Below are 12,107 nucleotides of genomic sequence, written 5' to 3' on the forward strand. Positions count from 1 at the left end.
ATCTTTGATCCGCAAATTGGAGATCCGGTTCACGAACTTGCTGTCTTGGATTTCGAAAAGGCTACTATAAGATCCGCATGCAAATAGCCACAGAAGATCCTAGCTCCGGTTAGCATACTTGTTATCTTGGATTCAGAAAAGGCTACTAAGATTCGCATGCAAATGGCCACAGAAGATCCTAGATCGATACTAAATGAAAAATAGAAAAGAATGTAGGTTGGCCCAGCACAAACAGGCCCACGAGGCGACGACCTGCTCCAGTAGTTCCCGATAGCCTCTAGCTTAAGCCAGCGCCACTGCCTCCATGCGATTCGGCGTATGCTGCTCGTTCTCCCTGCTAGCTCCCAACAACCGGAAGTCGCCGCTGCTCTCTCCTGTAATCCCCTCCTGCTCATAATCCTGTAGATGGAGAGTAGCATGTCCTCCGCCGTGCATCCGCAGAGAGTAGGAGGGGCTGCTGTTGCACGACAACGACAGACCGGCCGCCGGATCTTGGCCACTGCCAGACCACCGTCTGCTGCGCCGGCCACCGGGTCTAGGCTGCCATCTAGTCCCCGCTGGCGTTTGACAAATCAGACAGCGATTTCAGATCGAACCGAGCGAATTCGAACTCTGATCTGGATCGTTCAATATAGATCGGAGTTCGAGGCCCCTCCCAGCGAATCTGGTAACTATGGTATGTATTCCTGGTATCTTTGAAAAATAACTATGCATATGATTATGATGTGAACAGTCAAATACTGAAACCCACCATTAATTGACTGTTGAGCACAATCATAAATAGCAACTCATTTCTTCTTCTTTTTAACTACTGTGTAAATTTCATGGTGCCACTTTCACCAACTTGAAAGGGGAACTTTTCAGTTTCCAGTGCGTGATGAGACTGCGTAACCAAAATACTAGATGAAAATGGTGTAGATAATAATGGTCACCCCCTCACGAGAAAATTTAACTGTGATGTACCAATGGAAGTAAGAACAAATAATACCTGTGCAGATTGAACAGAAGCTTTTGCAGCGCATTCACAATGACTTTTCTGTGACTTGTAGAATACCTTTGAAAGCACTAGTTCGCCCTCATTCTCCATTGTGTTTTTGATATAATATTGATGTAGTTCCCAATCAGTTCTCCGAGGGCTGTTCTTGAAGGTGTATAGGGCAAATGTTTCCTTGCAACCTCGTAGACCCCCATCCAAGATAATAGATCTAGAGGGGCCATTTTTTTGCCAGCTGATATCTTTGTCATTCTCATTGTTGTCTAAGTTTATTTTTTTGTGAAAGAAGTACAATGCATGTCCATCTTGCCTCATACCTGTAGGATTGCAGCCAAATGTACAATTGCTAGTTAGTGACAAAACAAGCAAACAAGAGATGTAAATACATCAGAGTGGACTTTTGGGACATGGCGGCAAGCGAGGATGATATAAAGTCTGTCTCCCAGTGCATGCAGATTCCTACTTAATATAGCTGCTTAGTGAATACGACGCGGAGCCGATTGTTACGCAAATAAGTAATACCTGGGCAAACAGTGCAATACGTACATCGACGGTCTGCATTAACTGGAATCCAAATAAAGATCGATGGCAGATAGTAATCCCTCTACCAATCCTGTACAAATTTTCTGGCTGGATTGCATCTCTCTCTACCAATCCAAACCGTCAATGCAGACCGTCAATACAAATTTTCTGGATTAACTGGTTTGTGTACACGCTTACCATTAATGGACACATCAACGGTCTGCATTAACTGGATTGCATCTCTCTCTAACAATCCTGCACAAATTTTCTGGAATTTCTAGCAGGAGAGAAGATGGACAGATGGTAATCCGTCTGGATCGTGGAGTTGTGCTCAGTTCCAGGATTTAGTTGTTTTCAGTGCTGATACTACTCGGTTAGACACTGTGGTTGAGGTGACAGAGGAGGATTCGTCAGAGGGTGATCTATACAAAGCACCTTGACACTGGCGACTGAGCAGCAACATGTACGATTTGCATTGATAGTGCATGCACTGACAATATTTAGTATGCGCAACGTCGATGGGGTCTTTGTTACGTCCGGCTAACGAGAGTAATAAGTGAGAGGGGAAATAATGAGGTACAAAAAGTTCTATGTACTAATTAGTAGTTGTCCAGACGGTTGGTACATAAATTCTGTCTCTGGCAGTGTGTGCATAATTAAAACTAATAACCCGCTATGTATAATTAAAGCTAATAACTCGCTATGGATTGATGCTGATTAAGAAGAAATAAACTACATAGAGGAGGGAGATATAATCTATCGTCTTTTACATAGTTATCCTCTTAATAGATCAATGGATTCTTGATTAGGCCATTAGGGTAGTGGCCGTCTTCAGTGGAGATGGATGAGGACCATGCAAATGACTAAGAGGTTGAACCAACTGGGAGAGAAATATAGTGTAGCAGGATTTCAGAGAGATCAGAGCTGGAATTTAGGAACTGGGAGCGTTGTTTAGTCATTGCTTGGTCAAAAGATTACATGGCCAGACCTTAGGCCATCACTGTGCTCTACTGATTCATCAGAGGCACTAATCTGCTGGCATGCTTTTGCTGCGAGGAGAGCAATGAAGACGGTCCTGTTCAGCATTGTCCCTATTCAATGTTAATACATACCGTAAACATGAAATGCCCAACAAAATTGACATATCCCGCTAACAACAATCAAATGATCCTACACAACATTGTACACATTATGATTGGATCTCAGATACCATGGAGGAGCCGATGAACTATTGTGCATATGCATACAGCAGCACATGAGCACGAGGGTAAACAAGAGGAGGAAGAAGGGGAGGGGAGAAGAATGACTGAATGAGAGAGGGGGAGCTGCGAGGTGGAGGTAATAAATCCCTGGTGCATAAATCTGTGAACAGCTGCTAAGCTTAAATGAGAGTGTGTCGCCAGTGGATAAATGAGGTGGGTCTGTGTCATTACTGCGCTGTGGAATACAACCTTAATACACCATCGTTCCATTTCCCTCTGAGTTTGTACGTGAATCGTTGTATGAATAAAGCATGAATCTTAGAGGATTGAACGGTGAAGATATGGACCTTGCCTGGCACCATGTCTCAAGGTGCATTTTCGGTAAATACATCCCATAAAGAGTAAACATACCTGGCATATCTCGAGGATGGGTACAGCCAAATCTTGCACCTTCATCACCAGATTTAATAAATTCACTGATGAATGGATGACGATGAGCCAGGCCATTCCCCATTTCTGCAGCCAGATGCCATAGAAGATCACTGTCGCTGGGGTCAAATTCCACACCCCTTGGTAACCCTGGCCAACTCTGCAATATGACAAGCACGATCCAAAAGTCAATAAGTAATTTAACATGTTGCTAAGCAGCTCCACTACCGTTGCTTCGTAGGAAAGATCTTGGCACATTTAAAGGTTACAAGAGCAGATCATTGAATGGCTCAACTTGGTAATGAATAGTATGGTACTAATTTCAGCAAGTGCGCACGTAGAACAAAGTTCTCTTCATTATCAGGTGATAAAAGAAGGTTCATAGGCATAGTCAAAGCAATTGCATGGAAATGGGTAGCTAGATAAGCAGGGCACGGCAATGTTTGTGAGGTATCAGGATACATGACATATTTGCCACCTCCCTACTTCAAAAAATATATATATACTCCATCTTAAGAGAAGGTGGCAATGCCCTGACAGGCATGGATTATGACACGGATGGAGTAATCTTTATGGCTGAAAATGTGGACGGAATTAGGTCCACAGATGATGCAGGGATGCAAAAATTGGGGAAAGCCCGTGCTGACCACAATTGTCCACTTGCCAAACTTCAAAACAAAATTTCCTTTCGAGATAAGCGAATTCATGGGCAGTGGCACATCCACGAAAGAAAGGCTTAACAAGAAATGTGGTTATGAAGCCTAAAGCCATCCCCGAGACCCAGGAAGATGGAATCTGCAAAGATTGCAACTTCCAATAACCACGCATATAAGACGTTGAAGAACCGCACCTGCTGGGCCGCTCCGCCGGTGCCCTCCGGGGCGGGGGTAGCCTCGCACCTGCAAACCAGAAAGGGATCACGACACGAAAAATCTCGCACGGCAGAAGGACAAGAACGAGGCGCGCACGTACCTGGCAGGCGCCGGAGGCGAGGGTTCCACCCGCGGCGCCGGTGGAGGCCGAAGAGGGCGGCCACGGCGCGGGGCCGGGGGGAGGTGGTCGGAGTCGGAGTCGGAGTCGGGGTCGGGGCCGAGGAGGGGAGGAAGAGAGTCGATGTCGAAGGCCATTGTCGGATTAGGGTTAGAGCGGGAGAAAGGAGGGAGATTTAGGCGAGGAGAACTGTGATACTGCGAGTAGATCGAGTTTTGGCGATATGATTGGAGGGCTCAGTTAACTCAATGCCACCCAACAAGCCCAAAGTTGGGCTAGTCAGGCAGGCCTCGAATTTAGGGTTTTGGTTTTGTCCATTTTGGCCCGTGATCAGATTACACGGCTTTCATGTACTCCCTCCATCCGATCGTCATAAAAAAAATGTACTCCCTTCATCTGGTTTTGTTTGTCTCAAAAAAAATCTGGTTTTGGTGTAAAACGGGGACTTGCAGCCTAAAAAAACGACAGAAGGTTCAGATGAAGATAGGCCTGAAACAAGGCAAAAATTATTCAATGGGTTTTGCTGGTAGTATTTTAGGGTATGTTTGGATCTATGAAGAGAGCACATATATCCCATGGATGCGCTTGTGCATGCGTGGTACGCACACGTAGGAACTCCCATCGAAAATTCAAGGGTACGGCGTTTGGATGTATAGCAAAGACTATTCTAGACTTGCCATGCAAAGTTTGTCGTTTGGTGTCGTTTAAAAACATGAAAACGCTAGCTTTTAGTGATGATTTTGTCGGTTACTACTACAAGGAAAGGCTTACCAACTCCCCGCAAAAACAAAGGATTACCAATGGAGGCAAGCCAAAGTGGCTCTCTCACGCGGGCAGGCATGGAGAAACCATGTGATTTCATCATGCAAACTGCTCGCTAATGAACCCGCGGTCTAAGGAAGGTGTATAGTTGTTTACTTGCATTTCTAGTTTTCTTTCTATTTTAAAATATCACAACTAACTGAGTAGAACGTGCTTCGTTGTCTTACAACCAAATGATGAATCATGTTCTAGTGGGCTACAGCTCAACTTAGTTGGATGAGCTTAGCCTAGCAAGTAAGGATGGCTACAAATCCAAACGTTCCCTTAGACTCCATGTCTTTAGTTAGCGAGTCAAAGAATGAGTTTTCTCGTTGCCTTCTCCTCCTCTTCCTCATCCGCAGCAGCACTCCCTTTGCATTAATCATCGTTTGAATGTCAAACGTTTATTGGGCATGCTAGGGAGATTAGAATAGAGTTTAGCAGTAGGGCTTGCCAAAAAAACTCAAGGGGAGAGGGTCTCGGACGCTTTCCGACTGCCTGCAATAGTTGGCATTAATCATTAATGGTTCATGCAGTTGTCCATATTGTTCCCTAGCCACATATATAGTTTGTGATCCTCTCACCTAACGATACCACCAAGGGGGTTAATCCAGTTACTCCATGGCTAATGACGTCCACTTTCCATGGTTGGAAAACAGAAATTAATGCCCAAGCGTCTGGACATGTTAAACTTCTCCTCATGCCCGCGCTTCTGTCCACCATATCCTACTTGGATGCTTTGTCATAGTTTGCCACATGAATTTTGCTAAACTTACCATGCTTAGTGCCGATATTCTTAGCCACATTTTAGCTTGCCTAAGAGAGTGTTGCCATTTTTTAAAGTTTTCAGCATACATGGTGTTTTTGTTGAAAACAATCTTGTCTGGCATGTGGCCAAAATCGAACACCCACCCGACTTTGCAAAACATCCCTAATTTGAGGTGTGACAATGTATGGAAATCATTGCTAGGAATCAAACAACCCCTCAAATTCTCACTCGGGGCGGACCCACCACGGTGGTTCACATACAAATTGTATATCAATGACACTCCTAGGAGCATGTTCGCATCTACTCCCTCTGTAAAGAAATATAAGAGCAGGGGGATTGTTGTTGGGAATATGCCCAAAGGTAATAATACCTATATTATTTATTTTTAAGTTTATTGTTAATGTTTATATACTTTGATATAACTGTTGTGGTTCTTTAATATGCGTTTCAGAGGAAAACTCATTAGCACATGTAGAAGTATAAACGATAAAACCAATTTCCTATTCTTGCCTCTAAGATTAGCTCAAGTGTTAATTTGATGATTCTGGTTTCCTAATCATGGGGATATGCCAGTTACATTTGAGAGCACAATGTTGGTAGATCACTCAAGTTAAATTGACCCAAGTTGTTTGTCATGCTTAGAGATTATATTGTATAGAGCCCATAGTTCATAATGCAGGAGTTAACGTATGTATGATTCCTTAGACCATGAGAGCATCAAGGTACTCCATACTGGACATTGCGCTTTGGGGTTGGTCCAAACGTCATCCGTAATAGGGTGATCATAACGACAACTTACGGGTTCATCGGAAACGTATGATGACAAACTAGATAGCTCGAGACTGGGATTTGCTTTGTCGATGTCGGAGAGATATTCTTATGTCCCTCTTAGTGTGACGGCTCATCGTCTAGCCATACAAAGAGTGAATTGATCACGGAGATGCTGGAACACGAGAACGAGAAAAGAGAATGAAACAGATAACGAGGAAAGATCGATATAGTGAGCATGTGTTGCTCCCACGGGGATACCAATATATCTCGCCTCGAGTTTTGTAATGTGTCGCAAAGCAAAGGGAATAACATATAATAATCGATGGTTCACTCGAATATCATTCGTGTAAGTATAGGGATCAATGTGGATGTCAATGGTTCCACTGTTGATCATTGAACGAATGGTGTTTTCATTCATGTCTATATTTTACCGAATCTGCAGGGTCACATGCTTAAGGGATTATGATGTGTTGAGTTTTGTAGGAGTTAAGGAATATGAGAAAACATTAGCAGAAAAGATTTGGGAATAAAATAAATTGTTTCAAGAGAAACTGGAAGCGTCTCGGGGTTACTGGAGCAATACCAAATAATGATATATATGCTGGAAATGTTTTGGGGACCTAATATAAATAATAGAGGTCCCAAATAATCTCCTTGATCAAACTCCGTGATCATGTGTATTTACAGGGTCGAAGATTGAGAAAGAGACAAGAGACAACTATGATGATATTTTATTTCACGCATACATAACAGTTATTCAAAGTCATTCTATCGATCCCTCATACAAACACATAGGGTTAGAAGGCTATGTCTCAACCCATTTCTTTAAAGAATTACTCACACATGGCGATCGGATCCAATGAAGAAATCATTGAAAAAGACATAAAGAGAAATGTTTTATTGATAATATGTCTTACAATGGTTGCCAGATGCAATACACGGTTACAAGTATGGTTAACCTGGAGATGGATTAATGCGGTGATGGTGATGGTGGTGGCTATGGAGATGAGATGGGAAATGGCGGCGGCAAGGGTTCAAAAATAGCTTCTGGTGCGGAGATGGAGGTTTTCGGCGATGCTCCTTTGCGATTATTGTTGGGGAACGTAGTAATTTAAAAAAATTCCTAGTCACACGCAAGATCATGGGGATGCATAGCAATGAGAGGGGAGAGTGTTGTCCACGTACCCTCGTAGACCGAAAGCGGAAGCGTTAGCGCAACGCGGTTGATGTAGTCGCACATCTTCACGATCCGACCGATCAAGTACCGAACGCATGACACCTCCGAGTTCTGCACACGTTCAACTCGATGACGTCCCTCGAACTCCGATCCAGCCGAGTGTTGAGGGAGAGTTTCATCAGCACGACGGTGTGGTGACGATGATGATGTTCTACCGACGCAGGGCTTCACCTAAGCACCGCTACGATATGATCGAGGTGGATTATGGTGGAGGGGGGCACCGCACACGGCTAAGAGATCAAGAGATCAATTGTTGTCTCTTTGGGGTGCCCCTGCCCCCGTATATAAAGAAGTGGAGGAGGGGGAGGGCCGACCCTCTCTATGGCGCGCCCTAGGGGAGTCCCCGTTTCCTAGTAGAACTAGGAGCCCTTCCAAGTAGTAGGAGTAGGTGGGAAGGAAAGGGAAGGGAAAAGGAGAAGGAAGGAAGGGGACGCCCCCTCCCTATACTTTCGGGATTAGTGTTGAGGGGGGATTAGTGTTGAACACCAAATATAGGGAGTGTGCGATGATGATCATATCAATCTTGGAACCACTTCCAACACACATCGTCACTTCACCCTTAACTAGTCTCTGTTCATTCTGCAACTCCTGTTTCGAGTTACTACTCTTAGCAACTGAACCAGCATCAAATACCCCGGGGGGGTGCTATGAACACTAGTAAAATACACATCAATAATCCGTATATCAAATATACCTTTGTTCACTTTGCCATCCTTCTTATCCGCCAAATACTTGGGGTAGTTCCGCTTCTAGTGACCAGTCCCTTTGCAGTAGAAGCACTTAGTCTCAGGCTTAGGTCCAGACTTGGGCTTCTTCACTTGAGCAGCAACTTGCTTGCCGTTCTTCTTGAAGTTCCCTTTCTTCCCTTTGCCCTTTTTGAAACTAGTGGTCTTTGTCAACCATCAACACTTGATGCTTTTCTTGATTTCTACCTTCGTCGATTTCAGCATCACGAAGAGCTTGGGAATTACTTTTGTCATCCCTTGCATATTATAGTTCATCACTAAGTTCTAGTAACTCGGTGATAGTGACTAGAGAACTTTGTCAATTACTCTCTTATCTGGAAGATTAACTCCCACTTGATTCAAGCAATTGTAGTACTCAGACAATCTGAGCACATGCTCACTGGTTGAGCTATTCTCCTCCATCTTGTAGGCAAAGTACCGTGAGAGGTCTCATACCTCTCGACACGGGCATGAGTATGAAATATCAATTTCAACTCTTGGAACATCTTATATGCTCCATGGCGTTAAAAATGTCTTTGAAGCCCTGATTCTAAGCCGTTAAGCATGGTGCACTAAACTATCAAGTAGTCATCATATTGAGCTAGCTAAACGTTCATAACGTCTGCATCTGCTCCTACAATAGGTCAGTCACCTAGTGGTGCATCAAGGACATAATTCTTCTGTGCAGCAATGAGGATAAACCTCAGATCACGGACCCAGTCCACATCATTGCTACTATCATCTTTCAACTTAGTTTTTTCTAGGAACATATCTAAAATATAGGGAAGCAATAACGCGAGCTATTGATCTACAACATAGATATGCAAATACTACCAGGACTAAGTTCATGATAAATTTAAGTTCAATTAATCATATTACTTAAGAACTCCCACTTAGAAAGACATCCCTCTAATCTTCTAAGTGATCACGTGATCCAAATCAACTAAACCATAACCGATCATCACGTGAAATGGAGTAGTTTTCAATGGTGAACATCACTATGTTGATCATATCTACTATATGATTCACGCTCGACCTTTCGGTCTCAGTGTTCCGAGGCCATATTTGCATATGCTAGGCTCGTCAAGTTTAACCTGAGTATTCTGCGTGTGCAAAACTGGCTTGCACCCGTTGTAGATGGACGTAGAGCTTATCACACCCGATCATCACGTGGTGTCTGGGCACGACGAACTTTGGCAACGATGCATACTCAGGGAGAACACTTTTATCTTGAAATTTAGTGAGAGATCATCTTATAATGCTACCGTCATAACTAAGCAAAGTAAGATGTATAAAAGATAAACATCACATGCAATCAAAATATGTGACATGATATGGCCATCATCATCTTATGCCTTTGATCTCTATCTCCAAAGCATCGTCATGATCTCCATCGTCACCGGCATGACACCATGATCTCCATCATCTTGATCTATATCAATGTGTCGTCACATGGTCGTCTCGCCAACTATTGCTCTTGCAACTATTGCTATCGCATAGCGATAAAGTAAAGCAATTATTTGGCACTTTCATCTTATGCAATAAAGAGACAACCATAAGGCTTTTGCATGTTGTCGATAACTTCAACAAAACATGATCATCTCATACAACAACTTATATCTCATCACGTCTTGACCATATCACATCACAACATGCCCTGCAAAAACAAGTTAGACGTCCTCTACTTTGTTGTTGCAAGTTTTACGTGGCTGCTACGGGCTGAGCAAGAACCGTTCTTACCTACGCATCAAAACCACAACGATAGTTTGTCAAGTTGGTGCTGTTTTAACCTTCGCAAGGACCGGGCGTAGCCACACTCGGTTCAACTAAAGTTGGAGAAGCTGACACCCGCCAGCCACCTATGTGCAAAGCACGTCGGTAGAACCAGTCTCGCGTAAGCGTACGCGTAATGTCGGTCTGGGCCGCTTCATCCAACAATACTGCCGAACCGAAGTGTGACATGCTGGTAAGCAGTATGACTTATATCGCCCACAACTCACTTGTGTTCTACTCGTGCATATTACATCAACGCATAAAACCTGGCTCGGATGCCACTGTTGGGGAACGTAGTAATTTCAAAAAAATTCCTACGAACACGCAAGATCATGGTGATGCATAGCAACGAGAGGGGAGAGTGTTGTCCATGTACCCTCGTAGACTGAAAGCGGAAGCGTTAGCGCAACGCAGTTGATGTAGTCGTACGTCTTCACGATCCGATCGATCAAGTACCGAACGCACGGCACCTCCGAGTTCTGCACACGTTCAACTCGATGACGTCCCTCGAACTCTGATCCAGCCGAGTGTTGAGGGAGAGTTTCATCAGCACGACGGTGTGGTGACGATGATGCTACCGACGCAGGGCTTCGCCTAAGCAGCGCTACGATATGGTCGAGGTGGATTATGATGGAGGGGGGCACCGCACACGGCTAAGAGATCAAGTGATCAATTATTGTCTCTTTGGGGTGCCCCCTGCCCCCGTATATAAAGGAGTGGAGGAGGGGGAGGGCCGGCCCTCTCTATGGCGCGCCCTAGGGGAGTCCCACACCCACCGGGAGTAGGATTCCCCCTTTCCTAGTAGAACTAGGAGCCCTTCCAAGTAGTAGGAGTAGGAGGGAAGGAAAGGGAAGGGAAAAGGAGAAGGAAGGAAGGGGGCGCCCCCCCTCCCTAGTCCAATTCGGACCAGCCCATGGGGAGGGGTGCGACCACCCTTTGAGGCCTTTCTCTACTTTCCCGTATGGCCCATTAAGGCCCAATACGAATTCCCGTAACTCCCCGGTACTCCCGAAAATACCCGAATCACTCGGAACCTTTCCGATGTCCGAATATAGTCGTCCAATATATCGATCTTTATGTATCAACCATTTTGAGACTCCTCGTCATGTCCCTGATCTCATCCGGGACTCCGAACTCCTTCGATACATCAAAACACATAAACTCATAATATAACTGTCATCGAACTTTAAGCGTGCGGACCCTACGGGTTCGAGAACTATGTAGACATGACCGAGACACGTCTCCAGTCAATAACCAATAGCGGAACCTGGATGCTCATATTGGCTCCTATATATTATACGAAGATCTTTATCGGTCAAACCGCATAACAACATACGTTGTTCCCTTTGTCATCGGTATGTTACTTGCCCGAGATTCGATCGTCGGTATCTCAATGCCTAGTTCAATCTCGTTACCGGCAAGTCTCTTTACTCGTTCTGTAACACATCATCCCGCAACTAACTCATTAGTTGCAATGCTTGCAAGGATTATAGTGATGTGCATTACCGAGTGGGCCCAGAGATACCTCTCCGACAATCGGAGTGACAAATCCTAATCTCGAAATATGCCAACCCAACAAGTACCTTCGGAGACACCTTTAGAGCACCTTTATAATCACCCAGTTACATTGTGACATTTGGTAGCACACAAAGTGTTCCTCCGGTAAACGGGAGTTGCATAATCTCATAGTCATAGGAACATGTATAAGTTATGAAGAAAGCAATAGCAACAAACTAAACGATCAAGTGCTAAGCTAACGGAATGGGTCAAGTCAATCACATCATTCTCCTAATGATGTGATCCCGTTAATCAAATGACAAAGCATGTCTATGGTTAGGAAACATAACCATCTTTGATCGACGAGCTAGTCAAGTAGAGGCATACTAGTGACACT

The 12,107-nt window shown here is 44.4% G+C and overlaps 1 protein-coding gene across 1 annotated transcript in view; it reads right to left on the minus strand.

Annotated features, from left to right (window-relative positions):
- Positions 1 to 4,346, minus strand: part of LOC119284965 — a 9,355-nt gene extending 5,009 nt beyond the window's left edge. The window contains exons 1-4 of the mRNA XM_037564152.1: positions 4,120 to 4,346; positions 3,998 to 4,046; positions 3,130 to 3,307; positions 989 to 1,311 (exon numbers count right to left, since the gene is read on the minus strand). Of these exons, the coding sequence (XP_037420049.1) occupies positions 989 to 1,311; positions 3,130 to 3,307; positions 3,998 to 4,046; positions 4,120 to 4,274 (705 nt within the window). The 5' untranslated portion in view covers positions 4,275 to 4,346. The remainder of the gene's footprint in view (positions 1 to 988; positions 1,312 to 3,129; positions 3,308 to 3,997; positions 4,047 to 4,119) is intronic.
- Positions 4,347 to 12,107: the final 7,761 nt, after the last annotated feature.

Source organism: Triticum dicoccoides, chromosome 4A (genome assembly GCF_002162155.2).
Source record: "Triticum dicoccoides isolate Atlit2015 ecotype Zavitan chromosome 4A, WEW_v2.0, whole genome shotgun sequence".
In the NCBI taxonomy this organism is placed as follows: Eukaryota; Viridiplantae; Streptophyta; class Magnoliopsida; order Poales; family Poaceae; genus Triticum; species Triticum dicoccoides.